At 49.3% G+C, this 27,434-nt stretch overlaps 1 protein-coding gene across 4 annotated transcripts in view; it reads left to right on the top strand.

Moving 5' to 3' along the window:
* Nucleotides 1–22,805, top strand: part of NEU2 (neuraminidase 2) — an 84,547-nt gene extending 61,742 nt beyond the window's left edge. For 3 of the 4 annotated variants that reach the window (XM_077869271.1, XM_077869273.1, XM_077869269.1), the window contains 2 exons: nucleotides 17,876–18,080; nucleotides 19,212–22,805. In XM_077869271.1, the coding sequence (XP_077725397.1) occupies nucleotides 17,880–18,080; nucleotides 19,212–20,150 (1,140 nt within the window). In that variant the 5' untranslated portion in view covers nucleotides 17,876–17,879 and the 3' untranslated portion in view covers nucleotides 20,151–22,805. Of the gene's footprint in view, nucleotides 1–12,443; nucleotides 12,913–17,875; nucleotides 18,081–19,211 lie in introns of those variants that run through there. The other variant, XM_077869272.1, reaches the window with a different exon arrangement.
* The last annotated feature ends 4,629 nt before the right edge of the window (nucleotides 22,806–27,434 follow it).

The following is a 27,434-nucleotide window of genomic DNA, read 5'->3' on the forward strand; positions in this document are numbered from 1 at the left end:
ATGTTCCAGGCAAACGCCCTCTCTCTAGTGCTCAGTCTTTTGCCCTGACCCAGTGTGGTCTCCCAGGGACACGTCAACCAGGAAGAGGGGTACAGGCTGCCAGTCTTCCTTTGGGCGTTTCCTCTATGTCCAGAAGACCGCAGCTCCAAAAATGGGTCTGACCGCCCCAAAAGTCGGGAAAGGTGAATCCAAGGTGATGAAAAAAATAACCTCTCCGGAGGCCCAGGCTGCGCTGCCCCAGCAGCTCCCTGAGAGGCCAGGGGCAGTTCTGGGAGGAAGGCCGCGGGCTCACGGATACGACCCCCAGGGCAGCCCCCAGCCCCACGGCCAGGCCGTACCCCGGAGTGAGGAGGGTGTATTCGGTGCCCCGTTCATGGACAGAGGGCCCCTCTCCGGCCTGGGGGTTCGGTTCTCCTCCCCCAGCCCCTCTGCACAGTCCCTCCTGCCCCAGCTGCTCGGCAGTTGTTTGATGAAGGGACACAGGAGGGAACTGTGCCCTTCCGTGGTGATGCCGGGGGCATCCTCGGAGCGACGGGGGCCGCCCCACCTGGGAGGCCGCGGGTCACGGGGGCAGGCAGGGGGGTCTGGCCCGGGCTGGGGGGGCCAGCAGGGCGGGGCTGTCACGCGGCCTCCTCTGGCCTCCGGGCTGCTTCGAGCGCTGCTGGAAGCCCTCTGGGCGCCCCCGGAGGCCAGGGGGCCCCCCCGCAGGCCAGGTGCAGCTCCTGCCCCTCCGGCCACAGGGCAAAGCTGTGGCCTGTGACTCGCCCTGCCTTGGGGTCACCCTGCCTCTCTTGGGGGGGGCTCTCGAAGGGAGGGGTTAGCCAGACACTACGCTTTGGGCTCCAGGAGGCCGTGGGGTTGAGAGTGGGGTGGCGGCGATGGTCCCCTGCCCGATTTCCCAGAAAGCCCAGGACACCCCCGGACACGCCGGTCCTGCCGCCAGCAGGCTAAGCGATGCCAGGGGCGTCCAGGAAGGGGCAGGAGTGAAAAGGGAGGGAAGCCCCGAGTGGGACACGGAAAGGGGAGGGGAGGCCCGAGGGGTGACAGGGGCTTGGGACATTCCCACCAACGGTCGTACCGCCTGAGTGCTTTTCCAAAAGGCAGAAACGGGTAATCGGCTGAATGACCACAAATCCGGGAGCAGCCAGTCCCGGTTCTGCTCTGCAAACATCCCAGATTTCAAATCAAGGTCCCAAAGAGGAGCCCCCCCACCACATCCAAGAGCTGGGTGTCCCCCAACGTGTGAGTCACGCCGCGCCTTGGCTTGATGGCAGGCAGGTGCGCGAGCCTGCGGGTTCAGAGGGGCCCGGCCTTCCGTCCTTTGGAGACGGGACCTGAGCCGCAGGGGCCCTGGGAGGGGGCAGCTCTGCGTCTGGGCTGTCACTCCAGGGCTGGGACATCTGCTCCCCAGGTGTGCTTCCTGACTCAGGTTTGAGCCGTGGCACGTAGCAATCACGGCCTGTGGGACACCTCACAGTTTACACCCACGGTTATTATTAGGGCTGGAGCCTGACAGGTGACCCATGCGGCCACACGGGACTCCGCGCTTAGAAGGGCCCCTCACCTGCTTTAAGGCTCGGCTGTTGCCATTCTTCATTCTTGGAATTCTTAACCAATTTCAAACAAAGGGCCTCACGCGTTCAGTTTGCCGTGGGACCCTGCCAATGACTAGCCAGTCCTGTGTGTTATCTCACTTGTCCCCATAGCTGTGACAGGAGAGGAGCCTGGAGGGGATCCCTACCCCACTTCACACATGGGGAAACTGAGTCCCGGCAGGGAGTGCTGAAGCCAAGACTTAGACTCGGTCTCCACAGTGAAATTCTCTCTGGGGGCTCTTTCTCAATGAGTGGATGGGTGGTGGTCTCCTTCCCCTTCACACACCTGCCTGGGGTCTTTCCAATCCGGTCACAACCCCCATTCTATCTCTTAGTTCATCTTGTTTCTTTGAGAATTCCAAAACCATTTGCTCACCTGCCAGTGAGGTGCTCCTGGGGGTTGAGGCTCCGTGGATGACTTTTCTTCTCTTATCCTCCTGTCTGGGGCCCCCCTGAGCAGGCCGCCGTGTCCTCAGCAAGATCTGTGCACCTTCCACCCCGTCCCAGAGAGCCTGCAACCAAATGCTTTGTCCTCTCCTAGAAAGGGCTCCCTGGGAATCATTCCTGACCTTCAGACCCGTCTCGGCCCAGAGCTGGCCCCATGCCCATGACAATCACTTCCTGCCTGAGTGTTTACCTTCCTGGGCACCATGGGCCCAGCTAGGGTGGAGGCTGCACACCTGACCCAGAGGCCATATAGGAGTGCAGGAGCTACCCATGGTCAAGGCCGGGAACAGCTGTTACCAAACCCTGGTGCAAGGTAATCCCAATGGTACCTTGGCACACCTGATCCCTCACCCCTCAGCATTGGCCGGCAGCCACAGAGCACTCAAATCTGAGGCTTGGGAATGGGCTTGGGGTCCTCTAGGGTTTCATTCCCTTCTTGTACATTGTCATCATGCCTCAGCTTCGTCACTTCCAGGTGTGGGACACTCACTGCTTTGTGAGGGAACTTGTTCCATTACTATTATTATTATTATTGCTAACAACTACTTTCTATTTGGTGACAGGTACTGGGCTAAGTATTTCTTGTAATCCTTGTGTAATCTCTATGAGCAGAGAATTATACCCATTTTAAGAATGAAGGAAAGAGGCTCAGAGAAGTCAATGATCTTGCTCAAGGTCACACAGCTAGTAAGTTGGGGATCCAGGATTCAAACTAGGCCAATTGGTACTAGATCTTGGGTTTTTTTTAAAAAATTATTTATTTATTTATCCATGAGAGACACACAGAGAGAGAGGCAGAGACACAGGCAGAGGGAGAAGCAGGCTCCCTGTGGGGAGCCCAGTGTGGGACTTGATCCCAGGACCCAGAGATCCCAACCTGACCCAAAGGCAGATACTCAACCACTGAGCCACTAGTTTGCTGCACTAGTTTAAGAACTTGCATTCTTAACCACTACCATTGTTTGCCAAAATGTTCATTTTTATAAACTCCAATCGGCCATTGTATTAGCTATTTCTTGCTGGAGACAAATGAACCCCAGATGTGGTAGCTTGAAACAGCACACATTTGTCATCTTACAGCTTCTGTGGTTCAGGAATCTGGGCACAGACTGGATGGACACTCTACTCAGGGTGCACTCACACAGGCTGTAATCCAGGGTCTCCTTCCACGCTGACGAGGCTGTTGGCAACATGCAGTTCCCTGTGGACTGTTGGACTGAGGCCATCACATGGGCCTCAGTACTGTGACACCTTGTCACCAAGAAGATGGAAGTCGCCATCTTTTGTAGTCTACTCGCCGAGGTAACAGCCCATCACTTTTGCTGCCTTCCACTTGCTAGGAGGACATCATCAGGTATGGCCTAGACTCAAAGGTAAAGGGTTACACAAGCGCAGGAACCCTAGGCGCTGGGGGTTGCTCAGGGCCATCTTTGAAAAGCTATTTTCCACAGCCACATGATGGCCACAAAACATTGATTTCAGTTTTACCTCTGAAAGCCAGGTAGAAGTAGTCTCTTACCCATCCATCATCCATCCATCAAAATATCCCTTCACTTATTCCACAAACATTTGAGCAGGACACTATAAACCAAACCCTACATTAGGCTCAAAAGATACCAGAATAAATAGTTATTCCCATTTGTCCTTATTGTCCGCCACCACCAAAGCCTCCCCCTCGAGCTTCCATATACACAGGCGTTGCAGGGAGGGTCTGCCGAATGAGCCGTTCTTCAGGAGCATCTTCCCTTCAACAGGTCCTCATATGCTACACTCCTGCAGCTCCTCTTCCTGCTGCTCACTCTCCTTTCATTGCTGCACTAGTTTAAAACTCATATTTTAAGCAACTTCTAAGTGCAAAGCATTGTGATAGCTGGGCACGCATGTGAGTGTGTGCAGGAGTGCATTGCATAGGGTTATATCTGATTGTCTTGGCACGCTTTCCCCCTTCGTCATTAGCGATTTTCTTGTCTTCCCTTAGCTCCCAAGGGAAGTGGGCCCAAAGCTTTTTTGGAGACACCCCTCCTGCCACACATGCCAGTGCCCCGCACAGAGCTGTGCCTGCAGTAAAGCAGACTGTTGGTGGGGTGCCTGGTAGAGTGAGAGCAGGGGCTGAGTGGGAACAGGCTCCACACTCCTGGGTGGGCATGGCCAGAGGAAAACACGGGAAACATGTGAGCCCCAGCCTTACGTGCCGATGGATCCCATCTCCTGACCCTGCTCCCCAGAGCCCAGGACTCAGCGAGGGAGCTCTGAAGAGAGGTGATGGGGTCTGTGGGATTTACATCTTGAGGTGCCCAGTGGATGTCTTGGGAGAGGAATGATCAAATAGTTCATGTGGGAGGCTATTTCATATCTTTGGTGAGCATCTGTAAGTGTAGATACCATGGTAGGCCCTGGGGGTGCCATTGGGAGCATCTCAAAAGTGAATCTAATTTCTTTTTTTTTCTCCTCCACCGCTCACTGCAGATACTCACTGTATCGGAATAGCCCTTCAGCAGTTCTTACCCTGACTAGTGCAACGTCCTCTAAACAGGTCTTCTGGCTCAATTGCTTGCAGTCCTTCCCACTCCATCCCACTCAGTGTGCCATGTGAGTCTGCTAACAGTCCTGATCTTGTCACTTTCTTGCTCAAAAACATTTTACATAACCTCTGGGAATAGTTTCATGAGTATCGGCCTAGAAATGTTCTCTCTGTGCATAACCTCTCCCTCTCTCTCATGCACACACACACATGCACATGCACACACACACACACACACACACACACACACCTGTATTTTCCTGCTCTGCTGTAAGAATAGTCTGGAATGATCCTGACGACGGTGGACTGAATGTTCATGTCTCTCAAAATTCATATGTTGAGAACCAGCCTCCAAAGTGATGGTATTAGGCAGTGGGGTCTGGGGGAGGTGATTAGGTCATGAGGGTTCTGCCTCTGAGGGCCCCACAGAGGGGCCCATCTCCTTAGGAGGAGGCAGAGGGCCCCATCTCCTTACGAAAGAGACCCCAGAGAGCTCCCTTGCCCTTCCACTATGGCCGTCTATGAACCAGGGAGAGGGCTCCCACCAGACAGTGAATCTGCCAGCCCCTTGATCTTGAACTTCCCAGCCTCCAGAACTGTAAGAAATAGATTTCTGTTGTTACAAACTCCCTAGTCTATGCTATTTTGTTATAGGAGCCTAAATGGATTAAGACACAGAGAAATCCCTTGCAAGACCTGGGATGTCCTTGACCAGAAGCTTTAGTGATGTTTTCTGGGTGATAATTTTTGACAGATCATTAATGGACTTAATAATTACAAAACAAGCATTTTAAAGTGTCTATAATAAATGTGCATTGGCAGGAATTGAATATTCAAGTGTAGTAAGTTTAATTCTTTACAAGAGAATTTCTTTTAGGATTATCTAATAACTTCCTGTGTTAAGTTGCTGTCGGGAGTGGGGAGAGCAAAGGAATTTCAGTGTTTTAAATTAAAAAACTTATAGGGGTTATTTTAAAAATACATTTTTAAAATACATTTTTTATTTTTTATTTTTTTATTTTTTTAAATACATTTTTTTTTAAGTAGGCTCCATACCCTGCGTGGAGCCCAGTGTAGGGCTTGAACTCACAACCCTGAGATCAAGACCTGAGTTGAGGTCAAGAGTCAGATGCTTAGCCAAGTGAGCCACCCAGGCACCCCAAAAATACATTTAAAATATATAAAGACCTGATTAAGAAAAAGAACTGAACAGAAGCATGAATAATTACCATAGTATCTATTGGCCACCTCTGAGCCAGGCTCTGTTCTAAGCACTTTACATGAATTAGCTTGTTTAATCATCATTATGGTCTTATGATGAGAGGGCCAGGTATACGGAGGTTCAGTTGCTTGCCCAAAGTCATGTGAAATTTCCTGAACACACAGAAATGCTGAAAAAAATATGTATTACATGTATCATCTGACGTATGTAATATAAATGTGTATTTGATCCCAAAAGCAAGACAGGTAAATCTCAGGTGTGCAATAATTTTATATCTACCCTGATGAGCTAGTTTATTAGGGACTATACAAATGGCCAGAGGATATGCTTATTTTAAGTTCACAGCTAAGGGGGACCAAGAATAAAAACTTTGGACCTGAACATGGCAGGAAGTTTGGAGAACTCAGAAGGGAAACAAATGTCCAGGCCATGAGTAGAAAGAGAATCACCAACAAGAAAATAGAGAACAAGCTGGGTTTGTACATGGGGTCCATGCTTTCGCTGTTCATGAAGCACAGAAACTCTAAAGTAGAAATTGAGAAGTTGAGAAATCATGAACCCTTAAGATTGAGGTAGAAACAATTATGGGGAAATGTCCACAATCTGAGGCACCTCTACCATCACAAGATTATTCACAATGAAGACGAGCTCACAGAGAGAAACTATAAAACATTTGAGGAAGACCAATCTGAAGGATATAAATGATTAAAGCATTAGTATAACAAATCAAAACATTTGAGGAAGTCCAATATGAGAAAAAGCATCTCACAAAATTGGGAGAGTTGATATATGAGGAGATAGAAACAATAGAATAGTATAAAAAAGACACATTTTAAAAAAAGTCTGTTGGGTGGCAGCCCAGGTGTCTCAGCGGTTTAGCGCCACCTTCAGCACAGGGCCTGATCCTGGAGACACAGGATCGAGTCCCACGTCGGGCTCCCTGCGAGGAGCCTGCTTCTCCTCTGCCTGTGTCTCTGCCTCTCTCTGTATGTCTCTCATGAATAAATAAATAAAATCTTTAAATTAATTAATTAATTAATTAATTAAGTCTGTTTCAAGTGCTTAAAGAAGGTAAAGTAGAAAAATGTATCGGACAAGATTAGGAAATTAATTTTTAAAATCGAGACTTTATTTATTTGTTTTTAAAGATTTTATTTATTTATTTATTCATGAGAGACACAGAGAGAGAGAGAGAGGCAGAGACACAGGCAGAGGGAGAAGCAGGCTCCATGCAGGGAGCCCGACAAGGGACTCGATCCTGCGACTCTAGGATCATGACCTGAGCCAAAGGCAGACGCTCAACCACTGAGCCACCCAGGCATCCCAAGACTTGATTTTTTAGAGCAGTTTTAGTTTCATGGCAAAATTGAGAGGAAGGTACAGAGCTTTCTCATTTACCCCCGCCCCAACCCATGCACAGCCTCCCCCACTATCAACATCCCTCACCAGAGTCCTATGATAGTTACAATAAATGAATCTACATCGACACATTGTTTTCACCCAAAGTCCATAGTTTACACTGGGGTTCACTCCTGGTGGTGTACACTGTATGGGTTTGGATGAAGATATAATAACATATTATCCAACAACTATTATGGTATATTACAGAGTTTTTTCACTGTACTAAAAATCATTTGTGTTTCCCCTGCTCACTCACACCACCTCTATAACCCCTGGGAACAACTGATCCTTTTGCTGTTCTCCCTCTTTACTTCTTCTCCATTGTTCTTTTCCAGAATGTCATAGAGTTGGAATCATACAGTATGGAGCCTTTTCAGATTGGTTCCTGTCACTTAGTAATATGCTCCATGTCTTCTCATGGCTTGCTAGCTTATTTGTTTTTAGGGCCGAGGAAAATAATTTTTTAAAAAGTTGTTTCAAAGAAGAACTAAATAGAAATTGTGGAAATTTTAAAAAACATGCATTAAGAAAAGCTTAGCTACGGGGCACCTGGCTGGCTCAGTTGGTAGAGCACACAACTCTTGATCTCAGGGTTGTAAGTTTGAGCCCCATTGGGTGTAGATAGCTTAAAAATAAAATCTTTAGGGGCCTCTGGGTGGCTCAGTTGGTTGTGTCTGCCTTCGGCTCAGGTCATGATCCTGGATCCAGGGATGGAGCCCCACATCAGGCTTCCTGCTCAGTGGAGAGCCTGTTTCTCCCACTCCCTCTGCTATGCTCTTTCTCTCTCAAATAAGTAAATAAAATCTTAAAAATAAGTAAATAAAAAAAAAAAAAGCTTAGCTAGACATAACATTCAATTTGGTCATTTGGGCAGTATATCTACCTTCTCTGGCCTCTGTAGCTCATTTGCTTATCTTGTTCCCCCAGAGAAATAATCAGCACTTGGAGCTCTAGGACCTCCTCCATGATCTCTCTCCATCTCCTTCCCAAGGCAGCATGGGTGTATTTGATGAGTACTTTTGAACAGTTAACCAGCTGATCCCTTGGAGTCAAATAGAAGTTGAATTTGCATGCTGAATCAAGCCCATTTCTATAAAGCTCTTTAGGTCCTTTTGAAACCATAGTTCCCCACTCAGTGCTCTGGCCAGGATAGAGTTTATAGGTACCCTTAAGCTACATTTTAGGGGCAGCCCCAGTGGCTCAACGGTTTAGTGCCTGCCTTCAGCCCAGGGCCTGATCCTGGAGTCCCGGGATCAAGTTCCACGTCAGGCTCCCTGCATGGAGCCTGCTTCTCCCTCTGCCTGTGTCTCTGCCTCTCTCTCTCTCTCTCTGTGTGTCTCTCATGAATAAATAAGTAAAATCTTAAAAAAAAAAGCATAAAATTAAAAAAATAAGCTACATTTTAAAGCCTTTCCTGATATTACTTACCATTATTTTAAAAATAATACCTTTTTAAACTAATAGTATTTGTATGCATCTGAAGAATACAAAGAAGTAGGTACATATCATTTGTAATCACATTAGTTAAACTTGGGGCATCTGGTGTCCATCGACGGATGAAGAGATAAGAAGATGTGGGATATATGTATAATGGAATATTACTCAGCCATCAGGAAAAAGAAATCTTGCCATTTGCAGTGATGTGGGTGGAACTAGAGGGTATTATGCTAAGTGAAATAAGTCAATCAGAGAAAGAATTATCATATGATCTCACTCATGTGGAATTTATGAAACAAAACAGGAGCATAGGGGGAGGGAGAAAAAATAAAACTATGAACTCAGAAAGGGAGATAAACCATAAGAGACTCTTAATCAGAGGAAACAAACTGAGGGTTTTTGGAAGGGAAGTGGGTGGGGGGCTGGGGTAAGTAGGTGATGGGCATTAAGGAGGGCAAGTGATGTAATGAGCACTGAGTATTATATAAGACTGAAAAATCTTAGGAACGCTACCTCTGAAACTGATAATACATTATATGTTAATTAACTGAATTTTTTTAAAAAAATTAAAGATGAATAAATAAATAAAAAATAAAAGTGGGACATCTGGGTGGCACCATTGGTTAAGCATCTGACTCTTGGTTTCAGCTCAGGTAGTGATCTCAGGGCCATGAGTCAAGGCCTACATCCGGCTCTGCACTCAGCACAGGGTCCGCTTAAGATTCTCTCTCTGGGGCATCTGGATGGCGCAGTTGGTTGAGCCTCTAACTCTTGGTTTCAGCTGGGATCGTGATCTTGGAGTGGTGGGATCAGCCCAGCTTTGGGCTCTATGCTCAGCCCAGAGTCTACTTGGGACTCTCTCTCCTTCTGCCCCTCCTCCTCTCTCTAGAATAAATAAATAAATATTAAAAAAAAAAAAAGAGGGACACCTGGGTGGCTCAGGGGTTGAGCATCTGCCTTCGGCTCGGGGCGTGATCCTGGGATCTGGAATCGAGTCCCACATCAGGCTCCTTGCAAGGAGTCTGCTTCTCCTTTTGCCTGTGTCTCTGCCTCTCTCTCTCTGTGTCTCTCATAAATAAATAAGTAAAACCTTAAAAAAAAAGATTTTCTCTCCATGGGACACCTGGGTGGCTCAGTCGTTCGTTAATTGTCCAAGTCTTAGATTTAGCTCAGTTTATGATCTCAGTGTTGTGAGATCAAGCCCTGCACAGGGCTCCACATTGAGCATGGAGTCTGCTGGGGGTTCTCTCTCTCCCTCTATCTCCTACACTACTTGCATGCTGTCTCTCTAAAAAATAATAATAATAAAATAAAATTAATTAATTTTGTTCTATGCACTGTGCTAAGTTTTGGGGGTGTAGCAATATGTATTTTGATAAAAATTTTTGTTTATATATATACATGTATAGTTTAAAGATTTTATTTATTTATTCATGAGAGACACAGAGACAGAGGCAGAAACACAGGCAGAGGGAGAAACAGGCTCCCCACAGGGAGCCTAATGTGGGAGGACTCGATCCCAGGACCCCAGGATCACAACCTGAGCCAAAGGCAAATGCTCAACCACTGAGCCACCCAGGCGCCCTTTTATATATATTTTTGAGCTTATAATATACACATTTATAAAAGTGGGATCCTACCTTGTATGCCATCATGTATCCTGTTTTTATACTTCAAACCATCCCAGCATTTTCTTGTATGTCATCTAGTCTTTGAAACATGATTTTGATTAATTCGTGCCTACTATTGCATTTTATGGGTGGGTCACAATTTCTTTAACCAAGCACTAGCACCACATTTAACCCACTTTATTTTTTTAAAGATTTATTTATTTGAGAGAGAGAGAGAGAGCGCACATGGGGGAAGTGGCAGAGGCAGAGGGAGAGGGAGAGAGTCTTAAGCAGACTCTACACCAAGTGTGGAGCCCAACACAGGGCTTGGTCTCACCACCCTGAGACCCTGAGACCCCAACCCAAACCAAAACCAAGAGTAGGACCCCCAACCGACTGTGCCACACAGGGGCCCCTAACTCACTTTTGAAAACCTCTTCTGTGACCTAGTGAGTTAGCTGGAAAACAAGAATTCAGTAAAGGTATCAACTTCAACCTTGAAATCTAAGGTTGAGGTCTGGGAATCACCTCTTCCAAGTTCTCCCCACCATGGGGTGTGGGTCAGAGATGGGGGGCTGGGTTGACTTGGCCTTTCACAGGGACTGGGCTTCAGGTGGAGCTTTCAAAGAAAAATTCAAAGTCAGATCATGACTGTCTCTCTGAGAACAGTGAGAGGGCTCTAGACCAGAGCAGGGCAGGGAACCCAGAAGTGACCATCTGGGGACACTCTACTGTGAGGCAGCCAGAAAGATCTGCCCCCCCAACCCCCTGAGCAGAGAGGTGCCAAGGTGTGACCAACCTGCCTCTGAGCAACCAGATCCATCTGGAGCTGAAGGTACTTTGAAAGGACTTTGTCCAGTGGAGGGAAAGAGGACACATTAGGAAGACCTCCCTCACCCTCACATTAGGAAGACTTCCCTATCACAGGAAGTGCACTTGGAACTGAGTTGGACTGCATTTTGATCTTTCCAGCTCATTCAGCTTCACCCACACTGTCTGAAGGACTGGGGTGAGGTGGATTACACAGGTGGTCCCCAATTTACGATGGTTCAACTTAGGATTTTTCAACATTAAGATGGTGTGAAAGCCACACACATTCAGTAAAAACCATACATGGAGTTTGGAATTTGGCTCTCATCCCGGGCTAGCGGTGTGCAGGTGATCCTCCCTCGGGATGCTGGTCAGCCAAGGTCAATGACTGATACACTGACAACCGTGCTGTGCCCACACAGCAGCTCTGCCTGTAGCTTCCAGCACGGTGTTCAGAACATTACGGGAGATGACCAACAGTTTGTTGTAAAATAGGTTTTGTGTCAGATGATTAGCCCAACCTGCAGGCTAATGCCAGTGTTCTGAGCACATTTAAGGGGGGCTGGGCCAAGCTATGATGTGCGGTAGGTTAGGGGTATTAAATGCATTTTCAACTTATGATGGGTTTGTCGGGACATAACCCCATCATAAGCCAAGGAAGCCCTGTATGGTCTGGCTGTGTGCCAGCGAAGGTCTCACCCTCCTGGGAATGAACTCCGGCCTATGGAGCCGTGGGCTTGGTTCTGGTGGATGCAGAAGAACAGGGCACTTGGCCAGGTACCAGCATCTAGAGTCCCTGGCATGGGCCAGATGCTAGGTTAAGAGATTTTCAATGGGGCAGCCCGGGTGGCTCAGCAGTTTGGCGCCTGCCTTCAGCCCAGAGCATGATCTTGGAGACCCGGGATCGAGTCCTGTGTCGGGCTCCCTGCATGGAGCCTGCTTCTCCCTCTGCCTGTGTCTCTGCCTCTCTGTGTCTCTTATGAGTAAATAAATAAATTTTTTTTAAAAATCACTTTAAAAAAAAGAGAGAGAGATTTTCAATGGGTTTATCTTGTATGACTTCAGGGCACTGGCCCTGCCTGGAAAGGGAGCCCCATCCATTCCCTCAATTGAGGAGCACTGACGGAGCACCAACGATGTACCAGAAACTGCTCTCCATACTGGGCTGTGGTAGCAGACGAGGCGTATAGTCCCCGCTCTCATGCAGCTTGGGAGTCCACTGGGATACTGTTTCTCCCATTTTTCAGAGGAGGAAACCGGGGTCCAAGAGGTTAAGGAAGTTTGCTCTCCTTACCCAGCTGGCACCTGGCAGAGCCAGGAAAGGAGGCGAGTCCTGCATGGCTCTAGCCCTTGCTCTTGCCCTCTCTGCACTTCCAGATTGTGCCAGGCCCCCGGGGAAGCTTCTTCCCAGCTGTGCACACATTTTGTTCACTGCGTCCATTTAAGAAGCAAGCCTGACTCAGGCTGCCCTTGGCTCATTCTGATTCACCATGACTGTGAAGAGAACTGGACAGACTTCCTGCTGGTTAATGAGTACCAGCGTCCTAACTGGGCCAAGGCTGGGCTTCCACACTGGCTTCGCCCTGGAGCACGTTGGCAGATGAGTGGGTGGCAGGAGTCGGGGCCTCCCTTAGATGTATATAGGCACCGGCATGATAGAGGAGGGCCCGTGACTCGAGGCAAGCTGGGCGGAATGCAGGAGCCCCACTGTGCTTCTAGAAGCTGGGTTCCCACTGCCGCTGCCACACACCCTGACTTCCCACTCAGGTGCCAGGATCCGACTTGGAACACTCGGCCTGACAAACAGCTTCTCTTGGAATCGACCCACCTGTTCCTTTGTTAACATAAACAAGAGCTCTTCTGTACGAGGTAATTAGGGAGTGATGGAGCAATGCTGGGGATGTCTTAGACGTGGCAGTTCCAAAGAGCGTGATAGCTCATCGCCCTCAACCCCCTGTCAGGACACCCACTCTCTTCTTGGGGTGCCCACGGCACCTGCTCGGTGGGGAAGGATGTGGAGAAGGCTCTGGTTGGTCAGCTCGGGAAAACTCTGAATTCTGCTCTCAAGTTACTGCTGCTGGTCTGACCTTCCAGGAGGCGGCCCAGGGGTCCTGTACTGGCCTGGGAATCAAGAAAGCTCCTCTCAGCCGGGGTGGGAATGCCAGCAAGGCACTGGCCCCAAGAGGAGTTGTTGAGCCCGTTGGAAGTGGGGTTTTCTTGGGGAAAGGAAGCAGCCCAAGCGTCAGGCGTGTTGCCCCCCATGCTTGCTTCGCTGGTGCTGTCAGCAGGTCAGATGCAGGCAGCTGCCCGTTCTCCGGAGAGCTGGCATTTCAACGTGGTAGCCGATGGGTAAACATTCCCCCCAAAACTAGCCCCAAGAATGAAGGCTGTTTCTCTCAGAAAAGCTGCCACGTGTGCCTCTTTCTCCCTCCCCAGCATGTTTGGTTCTCACTTGTTATGGTGCCTGGAGGGCAGGGGCCAGGGCTTATCTGCTCATCTGTTGCCTGGCACAGAGAAGGGGCTTAATGCAAATCTGCGAGTTGCCAGAGCATCTGTCAGAAGTGGGCACGTGGAGGCCTCTGGATCTGCAAGGGGCGCGTGAGGCTGTGCTCCCAACAGGAGAGAGGGGGCAGGCAGGAGCACCTGCTTTTCTGATCTGAGACTCAGCTGTAGGCCTTGTGGGGGGAGAGCCCAGTGGTCAGGGGTGTGGGTCCTGGAATTGGGCAGCTCCGGGCTCACACCTATCCATCCCCACCACCCACTCAGGGCGGTCACCTCCTGCCTTCCTGACCTACTTCTCAGCTGCCCCACATCTGAGATGCAGCACTAAAGCCAGCGTCGTGGGCCGGGCGGGGAGAAGCGAGCTTCCTCGTATAAGATGCTTCACTCTGGGCCGGGGCCCCACAAGACCACAAGCCATGTCAGCTGCTGGTCGCTTGAGGTGGGACCAGCTGAAACTGCCGCTATTCGACCATGAATGGTCCCATGAAATGGTGGTTTCTCGTGGTTCCACCTGACATCGTCACCCCACTGACCGCCTGGATGCTGGCACCTGGGGTTGGCTTGTGCTGAGGCTCCTGCCCACCCATCCCCCAAGGAGTCAGCCCCCACCCTGCAGGGTCACCTGCAGCTCCCTCCTTGCTAGGTGGGGAGATGGAAACCAGGGACGCAGGTTCTTGCCCAAAGATGTACAAAGAGGGGACCTAGGACTGGAATCCAAATTTTTGAGTCCTAGTTCAGTTCTCTTTCCGCTGTTTGGTCTCAAGCCACTGCCGCCGCGGTGGGAGCCAGGGCTGGGTCCAGGTGGGTCAGCTACCTACACGAGGTGCTCAAGCACCACCAGAAATGTAATGACGTGTGGGAAGTTTTTCCAGAACTCCTCCCAGAGGCAGTACTTAGCCAGGGGTTAGAAGTGGCTTAAGTCCCAGCTCTGGGGATCCCTGGGTGGCTCAGCGGTTTAGTGCCTGCCTTCAGCCCAGGGCCTGATCCTGGAGTCCCAGGATTGAGTCCCGCATCGGGTCCCCAGCATGGAGCCTGCTTCTCCTTATGCCTGTGTCTGTGCCTCTCTGTCTGTATCTCTCATGAATAAATAAAATCTTTAAAAAAAAAAGTTCCAGCTCTGACACTCGAGTGTTAGTGAGCTCAGTTTCCTCATCTGCACAATGAGATTAAAATAGTGTCTATCTTATGGGAAGTGTCATGGGTATTAAATGAATGACTATGTGTAATTGGTGTTGTAAACATTAAAATTTATAAATACGATTTACAAAAATTTTAGGAAAATGTAGCAGAGCACTTAGAAGAGTGCTAGCCCCTCGTAAAAGCCATGTAAGTATTGGTTATGACGATTATGAAGGCATTTGGGGATGGTGTTGTCAGCAGGCGAGCCAGTTTGGGCCGGCGCTAAGTTGCTGAGAATAGAGAGGAGCCCTGAGCTCACACAGAGGTTCCTTTTCCTCTGCACCTGCCCTCCTGTGCCTGCTTTGGCTGTAAACGCACAAGGGACAAATACTTAAACAAGCAGCCCGAGTGGGACTGGGTTAGCACATGTCCACAGCCGCCTCCCTGCACGCCAGCCTCTCTTCCAGGGGGGCATGCCTCTCAGCCCCAAGGTTTTCAGAGGGCAGGGCATTTGTGAGGTCAGATAAGGTCATCCCTGTCCAGTGCGCAGACGGGTCTTGGTCCTAGTGAGCACTATTTGGTATTTGACAATAAACTTAATTTCCCATCCCCACTACAAATTCCCTGAGTCTATGGATCTTTCTTTGATTCACAGAGTATCCCGAGTTTCTAGAACAATCCAGGGCACAAAGTAGGAACACGATAAAGGTTTGCTGTGCAAATGGGTACATTTGTCCCCACCCTGATGGGGAGCAGTGTCTAAGGAGGGAATCTGGAAAATAGTGACAGATGCTATGGAAATCACTCCAGAATACTTTCAGCTGGGCATTCGCAGCTCCTCCCTAGTTTGCCCTCCAAATTCTATTAATTTTGCTGCCTCCCCATTTCTAAGAGCCCGGCTCCTCTTGCAATTGTTCTGTCTCTGTTTCATCCAGGCTTTTAGTTTATTTTACGGGGGAGCTTGCAACAGATTCATCTTCTTCTCCCCCCGCCCCAACCCCTCCCCGTTCCCTGGAGCCAAAAGAGGGACTTCCTAAAAAATGAATCAGGTTAGATCACTCCCTTGCCTAAACAAATTTGAAATCTTCCCATTGCCTCCAGGCGAACATCCAACGCTGTTGGTCAGTGAGCACAGGCTCCATAGCGTTAGTCATCTGGAAACGCAAATCAAAACCACAGCGAGATGCCACTTCACACCCGTAGGATGGCTGTTATCAAAAAGACACAATAAGCCAGTGTTGACGTGGAGAGTTTGGAACCTTCCTGCATGGCTGGGGAGAATGTAAAATGTTGCAGCTGATGTAGAAACAATCTGGCAGCTGCTCAAAAAGTTAAACATGGAAGTACGGTATGACCCAGCCACCCCACTCCTAGATAAGTACCCAAGAGCTTAAATAAACCGATGATCAATTTTCTAGAGAACACTGTTAACACGGCCTCTTTGTTCCCCATTTCATTTTTGTTTTTTTTGTTTTTAACTTTTTAAAAGATTTTAATCAAGAGAGACACTCAGAGAAAGGCAGAGACACAGGCAGAGGGAGAAGCAGGCTCCTTGTGGGGGGCCCGATGCGGGACTCGATCCCAGGACTCCAGGATCAAGACCCCAGCCAAAGGCAGATGCTCAAATGCTGAGCCACCCAGGCATCACCTCATTTTTATTTTTAATCATACTTGATTTCTTTCCCATCTACATTTCATAACAAAGTTCCAACCCAGCCATCACCCTTACGTCTACTCACCTCTGTGTTCTTGGATTCCAGTTTGCGGGTCTAGATCTTGCCACGAAGACCTGGTCCTTCCATCTACATTTAGGCGATCACACATTTTTACCTTATGCAGCATTGGTCCTTCTTATACTGGCCTAACAATAATATTCATCATGGAATGAATAAAACACTGATTAGATTGCACTGATTTCGCCAAAACATTAAATTAAGTTTTAAATAGATAATCCACGTACATGGTGGGAGAAGATGCAAGCAGTAGGAAGGGTATACGGAGGAGAGGCTGTGTGCCTCCTGCTGCACACCCCACTTTCCACTGCCCTTCTCCAAAGGCCTGTTGCAGGCAGGGCTTCCCAGGAAACAGGCTCTGGAGCCAGGACAGGAAGGTTATGGGGGCACCTCCTGGGGTCAGCTCAGTGTAAGGGAAGGGAGGGCAGTAGAATGGGGCAGAGGGAGTCTCTGGGAAGCCTCAGCTGAGCCCATGGGAGCCCTAGAGCTGGGCCGGCCCTGCAGAGCGTCCCAGGTAGGAGCCAAGTCTTCATATTCTGGGCAGGTTCATCATCAGATGCAGCCCTTCCTGGGGTATGACCTTGGTTCTTTTCAGCTGCTGGCAGTCCCGTCCCTCCTCCTCATCGCTGACAGCTGTGAGCCATCTGCTCTGCAGCCTGCACTCCCTGAAACAGGGAGTAAGTCACCCTGAAGGGGGACCAGGTGGCCCAGTCCAGAGACCACTGTCGCCCACAGTTGGCAAGTAATCTCCAGCCCTCCCCTACCCTTTTTGTTCAAATACTTATTTTTAATTTTTGTTTTCTTGTATGTCCAGAAGACCCTTGCAGCCCACGTGAGCTGTCAGGAGCCTCTCTCTTCAATTCCAGCACCCTCTCCCTGCCCCAGGGGTGGAGCGACCTGGTGGGTGCAGCTGGGCCTTAACTTCAGGCAGCCTGGGGAGGAGAGCCTTGAGAATCAAGGCTTTTTTTCCCACCTTTCTTTTTTTTTTTTTTTCTTTTTTCTAAGGCAACTTTCTAGGGCTCTGCAGTTATAAAAAAAAACCTCCCATGTGTCATTTTCTGGCAGTTGGACAGCTGCAGAGCACCACTCGGGAAGCGCTCCTTTCCTACCCAGGGTTTAGCATTTGATTGATGAGCTGGGTTTGGAAAAGGCAGTTGAAGATTATCACAAATCTATCGTAAGAAAGTTTATTAATTTATAATAAAAATATAGCACAAAATACTCTTTTTCCGAATATCTTCTCTCCGATGTCTCATGGACAGACTGCTGCCAAATTCCATGGGAGGGCATGTGCAAGATTGATAGGTTGCTGGAATGTAGTAAAAGGGGATGAGCCCCATGTGGCAGGAGGACAGACCACCCCAATATCAGGTGGCTTGCCCGTAGGGTGAGCAGCGCCTGCCTGGGAGAATGGCCATGCTCCATCTCAGGATGTGACCTCAAGAGACTCATCTTCTTATCCTGTGCCCACTCCCAAGCCCCATGGCATCCTGCCCCGTCCTGCAGAAGGAGAAAGTGTTCCAGTCAGGAGCCCATGCCTACAGAATCCCCGCTCTGCTCTACCTGCCTCAACAGAAGACACTGCTGGCCTTTGCAGAAAAGCGAACGAGCAAGAAGGATGAGCACGCAGAGCTGATTGTCCTGCGCAGAGGGAGCTATGACGCATCCACCCACCATGTCCAGGTAAGGTAAGGTGAGGCTGCAAGTACTCCTCTGGGAGTACAGGGACCATTTCATCCTTAGATGGCTGAGGTCTGGGGAACAGAGGGACGGGATACACTGAATTGCAAGAGGGACCCAGAGACCTATCGGGGTGGGGCAGAGAAGGTGTCCCCAGGTGATCACCTAGATCTCACATAGGGTCACCGTGAACAAGTCCAGTTGGCCAGGCCGCATCTGCTTTATTGCATGATGGGACAAGTCGGTCAGGAAACTGATGTTTGGAAAGCTTCCTACATCCCTGAAAACCTGAGGGAGGAGGAGGTTAGTATCACCTAACTGAGGGGTTATATCCTTTTAGTAAAATTTAACCTGGGGAGCAGAGTGAAGGTTGGAGTGACTGCTTGTGTCTTGAGGTTCCAGCATGTAGACCAAGTAGTTAATTTTGATGAAGACACCCAAGGCTGGTTTATCACATTTGAAGGGATTAATATTACTATTGTGATGACCTCATGGCCGTTATTGCACAGCAGCTATCCAGAGCACGGGGTTTGAAGCAGATGGACTTGGATTCAAGTCCTGATTCTGTCCCTTACCAGGAGGATGGTCTTGGGCTACTTATCTACCCTGCCTAAGCCTCTCATTCTCTGGACATGAGATAGAGCAAGTAACCTGTCCCCCAGGAGTTAAGGGTTACATTAGATGACACAACAGACATCATGCTCTTGGCACAGTATCTGCCCCTAGAATCATTCACCATTGGAGAGACTATTGTGGTTATTCCAGGGCTTTGCCTGTCCAGAATGGGACGCTGGACTGGGCTGGTGAGTCGGGGGAACCAAGATGAAGCTGGGAACGGCTCATGTCTGAATCATCTTTGTATGCTGGGGCCTAGCACACTGCAGGAGCTCTGTAATGTCTGTTGCTCTTCAAATGAGGAGGGCGCTGCTTTGGAGGGGGTGAAGGGGGCCCTGGCTCCCACTGCTCTGGAGAGGCGTCGTACAGATGAATGAGTGCTGCATGGAGAGCTTTTCTTGGTGACCTTTGATTTTTACCCCCTGAGATAGACCACCTCTCCCCACGCTGCCGTTCCTGGCACTGGCATTGGCCATTTCAAAATTGTTCTCCTCCTCCTTCCTGTCTCCTCCCATTCAGTGGCACGCTCAGGAGGTGGTGGCCCAAGCCCAGCTGGAGGGCCACCGGTCCATGAACCCAAGCCCCTTGTACGATGAGAAGACAGGAACCCTCTTCCTCTTCTTCATTGCCATCCCCGGGCAGGTCTCCGAGCACCACCAGCTGCATACGAGGGTCAATGTGACGCGGCTGTGCCAGGTCACCAGCACTGACCACGGCAGGTCCTGGAGCCCTGCCAGGGACCTCACTGGCCCTGCCATCGGCGCAGCCCACAAGGAATGGGCCACTTTTGCGGTGGGCCCGGGACACTGTCTGCAGCTGCACAACAAGGCCCAGAGTCTGGTGGTGCCCGCCTATGCTTACCGGAACCTCCGCTCCCTCCCGAGGCCTTCCCCGTTCGCCTTCTGCTTCGTCAGCCACGACCACGGGCACACGTGGGAGAGGGGAAACTTTGTGGCCCAGGACACCCTGGAGTGCCAGGTGGCTGAAGTCGGGGGTGCGGAGCGGAGGGTGGTATACCTGAATGCCAGAAGCCCGCGCAGGGCCAGGGTCCAGGCCGAGAGCACCAACGAGGGGCTCGACTTCACGGAGGCCCAGGCGGTGAAGGAGCTCGTGGAGCCTCCCCACGGCTGCCAAGGGAGCGTCATCAGTTTCCCGAACCCCCACGCGGGCTCAGGAGCCTGCGACCGGTGGCTGCTCTACACTCACCCGACCGACCCGCAGCGCAGAGCCCACCTGGGCGCCTACCTCCACCGGCGGCGCCCGGGCCGCGAGGCCTGGTCCGAGCCCGTCCCGCTGGCGGCCGGCGGCTGCGCCTACTCCGACCTGCAGGCCATGGGCGCCGGCCCCGACGGCTCGCCCCAGTTCGGCTGCCTCTACGAGTCGGGCCACTACGAAGAGGTCGTCTTCCTCATGTTCACCCTGAAACAAGCCTTCCCCGCTGAGTTTGTGTCGCCGTGAGCCGTCGTGTGGCCCCAGGAAGGACTCCGGCTGAGAGGCTCAGGCCTTTCCCTCTGGTTTTCCGGTTTTCCCTGGGTCCCCCTCGCCCGGGGAGGCCGCTTCCCTAGCGGGAGCACGTGGGGACTCCTCTCGGCTGGTCCTCCAACTCCTTTGATGGTCCTTCTAAGGATTCCACTCTCAGCCCACAGGTTGAGGGAGCCTGGCTTCCCAGGAAGGCCCCTGGACGGGCGTGCGGAGAGGCGGCGCTCCGCAAGGCCCAGGCTGCCTGCTGCCGGCCCCGGCGTGTGCGGGGCCTGCTAAGTGACGGGGTCCAGGCCCTTTCCTCTGGGTAAATGCTCCTCATGTTCCTGGGGAGAGGCTGGGACAAGGATGCAAATTAGCAGAGGGGCGTGTGTGTGTGCGTGTGCATATGTGCACACGTGTGCTCGCGTGTTCTCAGTGATGCCTTAGAGCAGACCGCACAGGAGACAGCTTTGCAGGGAGGTAGGGCAGGGCTAGGAAAATTAAGCCAATCTGAGTCATTGTGTTAGTTTCCCGGGGCTCCCGTAACAAATCAGTACAACTTTGGTGGCTTGAAACAACAGGAATTTATTCCCTGACAGTTCTAGAGGCTAGAAATCCAAAATCGAAGTGTCAGCAGGATGATACTCCCTCCGAGGGCCCCAGGGGAGAACCTTCCTTGCCCTTCCAGCGTCTGGTGACCTCCACTCATGGCTACCCACCTTCCCTTAACGCCTCTATCTATGAATAGTTTTCTTCCCTTCTCCTGTGCTTTCGCTTCTGTCTCTTACAAGGACACCTGTCGTTGGATTTAGGGCACAGCCAGATAACCCAGGATAACCCTCCACTCAATTATATTTGCAAAGACTCTTCCCAATAATGTCACATTCACTGAGGTTAGGACATCGATTTATCTTTTGGGGCCACCCTTCAATCCTCTACAGGCATCATAAGTGATTTTGGAACAGGTGATGTGGCCAAAGGTGGGAATAAAATTCTGATGAATCAGATAATTCCAAAGAACAAAGAGGGTAGGAGGGGCTGGGCTGTTGGATGTGCATTGGTGACACAGAGCTGCTCTGGGGCATTCAGTCCTTGTGGTGACAGGAATGCCACCCTGTGGAGGCAAAGGGAGAGGGGAAGGGTGCTGAGCCTGTGGAGCCCTTGCTGTATAGAAATGGCAGCGAGAAGACCACTCCCTGGTTGTCATGAGGGTGATAATCCGAGAGGGGAACCCTAGGTGAAGGGGAGACACTTCTCTGACCTCTGGGGTCTTCAGGAGCCTTTGTCACATGTCCCAGTGGAAGAGTGGCCTCGCCCCCTGACCCCATCAGAGCCCCTCCTACTGATAGGATCAATCTAATAGCTTGATAGCAGGGATCAATGACAACAGTCATGGGTTCTTGCAATTGAGCCATGTCTCCAGGTAGCCAGGCAGTGGTTAAATGGAATTTTTACAGTGCAGGGAGCTGGAAGTGTGGCTTTTGTTCTGGGTGTGTTTCCCCAGCACTGGTGTCCTATCTGGGTGCTACCTTTCTGTGTGTGGTTTTATGAAATCCAGCTGGAAGGATAAGGAAATAGGGCCTGGTTATTGCTGGGGTGGAAAGTAAGCCCCACTGCTTTGGGGATGCCACCTGCTGTCTTCTGAATCCTGCAAATTTAGCTATGCAGACGCCAGAGGCCTAGTCAGGGAAGTGAGGACACAGGCATGCAGGCCAGGGGCAGCACATTGTTAAGAGATTTAGAGGTAGGGTGGCCAGATAGTATATGATCCAAATCACAGGGAGCCTGCTTCTCCTTCTGCCTGTGTCTCTGCCTCTCTCTGTGTGTCTCTCATGAATAAATACTTAAAATCTTAAAAAAAAAAAAAAAAGAGCCACTGGTACAGATCTCTAAAGTTCCTTCTACTTCTAAATGTATACAAATATTAAAGTCTTCTGATTTGGGTGAAAAAAGCAACAGTTGATTTGGTTAAAGATGAACTGATCTACTCATTGAAAAATACCACGAAGAGAGTGAAAATAAAAGCCATAGATGGGGAGAAGGTGTTCATTACATGGTATCTAACATGTTAGATGCGTGTTAGATAACGTGTTTTCCAAACATTACATATCCAGAACATATAAAGAGCTCCTACAAACCAATAAGGAAAAGAAAAACAATACAATGAAAATGGGTGAAGTGCTTGAACAGGCACCCCACAAGAGAGGTTATCATAAAGGCTGGTAAACACATGATCATAGGAGAAATGCAAATTAAAACCATGAGATACTGACTAGAATGATTACAATGAAAAAGATTGACAACAGCAAGTATCGGCAAGGATGTGAGGCAAGCAGAGCTCTCGTGTGTTTCTGGAGGAAGTGTAACTGGTGTGACCACTTTGGAAAGCTGTTTGGTAGTATCTACTAACACTGAGCACGCAGATACTCTATGACCCAGCTCATCCGCTCTGCAGTATGCATCTAAGAGAAATGAGTGCATAAAGGTGCCAAAGACACATATAAGAAGGTTTAGGGCAACTTCATTTCTAAGAGTCCCAAAGTGGAAACAATCCAAACATCAGTCAAAAACAGAATGGATATCTGAATTGGGCAATATGCACACAATGGAATATTTCACAATAATAAAAGAATAAACTACCACTGCACACAATAGCGTGGATGGTTTTCCAAACATTATATATTGAGTGAAAGAAGCCAGATTCAAAAGACTACATACTTAATGACTATATTTATATGAAGTTCAAGTAGAGGCAAAACAAATCTATGGTGTATAATTCGGGAAAGTGGCTATTTCGGGTGGAGGCGAACTATTCATAGAGAGCTAGAATCTTCTGGGTGCTGGAAACATCCTATTGTTTGATCTGGTGCTGGTTAGGAGGTCAAATCCATATTTGCAAATTCAATGAGTTGTACACCAGATTTGTGTACCTTACCGTAGGTACGCGGTACCACGATAAAAAATATGAAAGTTGAACTGAATAGCAGATTTGCTAGTTAAACCTCCAAAATCAATATATTATATTGGGTTGTAAAATGTTGGAACTGAATTTTTATAATAAACTTTTTTGGGGGAGAATCATTTCAGATTTACAGAAAAGTTGCAAAGATAGTATGGAGTGTTCCCATATACCCCACACCCGGTTTCCCCTGATGTTAACATCTTATGTAACCGTGGTACATTTGTCAAAACTAAGAGATTAACGTTGGTACACTACTATTAACTACACTCTAGACTCTATTCGGATTTCACCAGTGTTTCTACTAACGTCCTTTTTCTGTTCTAGGATCCAATCCAGGATACATTTAGTACATTTAGTGAAATTGAATTTTTACTATAATTTGTGTCCATGGAGACACACATATACCCACAGATTGATACACAGTTCCAGCAGCCCCTTGGCTCGCCTGGTGAGTCCTGGGAGAGGAGAGGGCATGGGACACGTCCAGGGTGGTCGCGTTGGATGGCCCAGAGCCTGGCCCTGCAGAGAGAGCAGGCGGGCTGGTCTGCCAAACCCAGTGGTTTCGATAGAAAAGATCTGCCCCTCTCAGGAGACACCTTCTCCCTGTACAGTGAGATTAACCAGGACAACACGGCAGCCACCGAAAATAACTAGAACTTGGCCATTCTTAGAGGTTAGGCCACCTGTAGCGACATGCAAAATGTTAGCCTGTAGAGATGGAAGTGAACTTGACGTCTTTTATGTCCAGCCTCCTCAGTTGAGGGGGGATGAAAGCAGGTCCCATGAGGTCCAATGACATCCTCAAGGCCACACAGCCAGTGGCAGGGCCAGGAGAGCAACCGTGTTTCCTAGCCATGACCACTGTCCCCGCATGTGTTCTGAGTTGTCCCTGTTGTCCCTGTCTGACCATCCAAGAAGTATGAAGGGGTCTGTACAATGAGGTTCTGGGACGTGGAGTTCTGCGTGGCCTGTCTCTGCAGCCTGTGCCCTTAGCACGGGACACCCTGCCTCCCTCCCTGGCATGGCCTCACCAGGCACGGGGGGTGGGGGGTGGATGGCAGCTCGGGAGGCAGCACCGGCCTGCGGCTCGCCAGCTGGGCTGTTCTAAGAAGTCAGCAAGGCCTGGGGAAGGGAGAGGAGGCAGGAGAGCTCAGTGCTCCACGCCCCTGCTCTGCGTTGTGAGGTTTCAGCGCCGGGACCACACTGCCGCCCGCACAAATCCCCATCCCGTGAAGAAGAAAGGAAGGAATCCAGGATTTAAATGTGTTACTTTAATCACACTGCTCAAAAGGTGAGAAAGCTGACTGTACTTTTGGCAAGGTGTTTCTTTTTCAAATTCCATTTTTGTACTGTTTTTAGGAGAGGGTTTTAACGGAATAGATGCTGAACATTTGGAAGTACAAGGAAGTAGGAAAAAACCACCCGTAGGGGCGCCTGGGTGACTCAGTCGGTTAAGCGTCTGCCTTCGGCTCAGGTCATGATCCTGGAGTCCTGGGATCGAACCCCACTTTGAGCCTCACATTGAGCCCCGCATCAGGCCTCCTGCTCAGCAGGGAGCCTGCTTCTCCCTCTGCCTCTGCCCTTCCCCCTGGTTCATTCTCTTTCTCAAATAAATAAAATCTTAAAAAAAAAAAAAAAAGGAAAGAAAAACCCCTCGTGCTCTCTCTCGCTCATTCTCTGTCTCTCAAATAAATAAATAAAATCTTAAAAAAAAAAAGAACCCACCCGTAATCCCACTAAGCAGAGGCATATTTTCTTATGTTTTTTTCTCTGTGAAATTTGCTGAGATCATGCTGCAGAATCAATGTGGGATGATGCTTCTTCTCCCCACTTGACATTACATCTGAAGCCTCTCCTCCATGTTATATTCTTGCAAAAGATAATATGTCAAAGAAACATACCATGAATTATGTAATCATTCCTGGATTATTGAAAATTGAAGTTGCTTTCCTTTTTTTTTTTTTTTTTTGCTGTTATACAAACACTGAGATGAACATCTTTGTGAGTAAATCTTGGTCCTCATCTGTGATTATTTTGCAAACTGAATCCTTTAAAAGGAATTATGGAGTCAAAGGTGAACATTTGAAATCTCTTGAAATGTGTTGTTTGCAAATATAAAGTACAACTCTACATTATTAATTAAAATGGCGTTCTTCTTTTATATTTTTAAACACCTGAGCTCCTAGGAAAATGGATTAAGTTATGCGTTCATACCTTAATTTATAAGCCATGGTTCCTGCTCTCTCCCTTATGTGGTTTATTTTTTTTAATATTTTTTAATTTTTATTTATTTATGATAGTTACAGGGAGAGAGAGAGGCAGAGACACAGGCAGAGGGAGAAGCAGGCTCCATGCACCAGGAGCCCGATGTGGGATTCGATCCCGGGTCTCCGGGATCGTGCCCTGGGCCAAAGGCAGGCGCCAAACCGCTGCGCCACCCTGGGATCCCCCTTATGTGGTTTATAATCTATGTTAAAGATCAGCGGTAAGCACACATACAGAAAATTCTAAAATCACAGAGGTCAGAAGGGCCCTCCCTGAATATTCTCTGGTCTTTGTTCATCTGATGAGGGTAGACTAGAAGCCTGCGGAGGTGGGGTAACTTGGCTCCTGGATGCCTCCTCACCTCCCTCCCACCACCCTGGACCAGAAGCTTAAGGGTCCCAGCAAAAGCAAGTGGGATCCTGACCACTGTCAGTTCCTTTCCTTTTTCTTCAGCCCCAAAGGGTCCCTGGTTGAGCACACAGGCCCTCCTTTCTGCCCACAGAGGCTCTGGGTCAGCGGGTGTTCAGTCTTGTTACCCAAATAGTGTTATTTCCCCAGGAATAGCACATTTCTTCTTTCTAGATCTTTCAATGAGAGTGTGGTTTTGGAACACCAGGGCCACTTGGTTTCCAGTGAGAACCAAACCTCCCATGTGCTAACTACTTATACTTCTTTAATCCATCCAGGAAACATTTATTGGGTGCTCATTATGTGTTAGGCACCGAGCTGATGGCATAAAGGAAAGCAAATGTCTCTTGGGGCCTGACTGTGTGCCAGGCATTATTCTAAGCCCTTCGTGGGTGTTCACTCATAGTCCTCACCACCATCCTGTGAGGCAGGTTACTATTACCATCCTCATTTTACAGAGGAAGAAACTGAGGCAGAGAGATGAAGCCACTTAACTATAGTCTTAGTGCTATGATCTAGCTGCTGAGTGGCCAAGCCAGGAGGTCAGGTTCCTGAGTCTGCCCTTTTCCTGCCTGGCCAAAGGAGAATGAGGACTGGGGAGGAGTTTAAGCAAGAACAAATGTCAACACAGGGCAAGAAGTCCCAACCCAGAGTGCAAGCCAGGGAGGAAGGAGGCCATGTTCCCTACTACAAGGATATATATATAAAGAGTCAAGTTACAATAACAGTATTTAATTCATATATTTTTTAAAGATTTTATTTATTTATTCATGAGAGACAAAGAGAGAGAGGCAGAGACATAGGCAGAGGGAGGAGCAGGCTCCCTGCAGGGAGTCCCCTGATGCAGGACTTGATCCCAGAACTCCGGGATCACAACCTGAGCCAAAGGCAGACACTCAACCATTGAGCCACCCAGGCATCCCTCACCCGTCTTAAATGGCTTAGTATAACCTGCTGGGGAGCTTGCCTTTCATCCTATGATAAAAGGAAGGCATCAGGGAATCTGACCTGAATGAGAGGCTGAATCAGTTTTGTGTTTCAGAAAGAGAGCTTGGTAGAAATTTGGAGGACAGAGTGGGGAGGGGGGGTTGAGGGCAGTGGTGGGACTGAAGGGACAGTCCCTTTCAAAAGTCCTTCATTCACAAGGGTGAATGAAGCTGGAACCAGAGAGGCTGCATCGAAGGAAGTAGATTCCGGAGGGTTCTATAGCTGGGTGATTCATCAAATGTGGGTGGTGGGAGGGCATGGGGATGAAGATGTCACCTGGATTCTGGCTTGGGAGACTGGGTGGTTGGTTGGGTAACAGTGGTCCAGATAGGTAACCATGTGGAAGAACAGGCCTTCGGTGTAAAACTGGAAAACTCAGGTGAGGCAGGGCTCAAGTGTCCATAGGATAACCACCCGGGCAACAGGAAGTGTGGAGGGGGCACAGGAAAGAGGTAAGGGCTAGGAAGGCAGATTTGGAAGCCATAGTGGGGAAGTGCCCTGGGACAGCATGAGATAGACAAAAGAGAAGGCCAGGAACAAAGGTGGGGGAAGGGGCCATATATCAGAGGGTGAGATGAGACAGGGTGGGAGGGAGGAAAGCCGAGAACTTGGGATGCAGTCAGAATTCCAGAAAGGTGTCACATCACAGCAAGAATGCT

This window comes from Canis aureus, chromosome 24 (genome assembly GCF_053574225.1).
Source record: "Canis aureus isolate CA01 chromosome 24, VMU_Caureus_v.1.0, whole genome shotgun sequence".
NCBI lineage: Eukaryota > Metazoa > Chordata > Mammalia > Carnivora > Canidae > Canis > Canis aureus.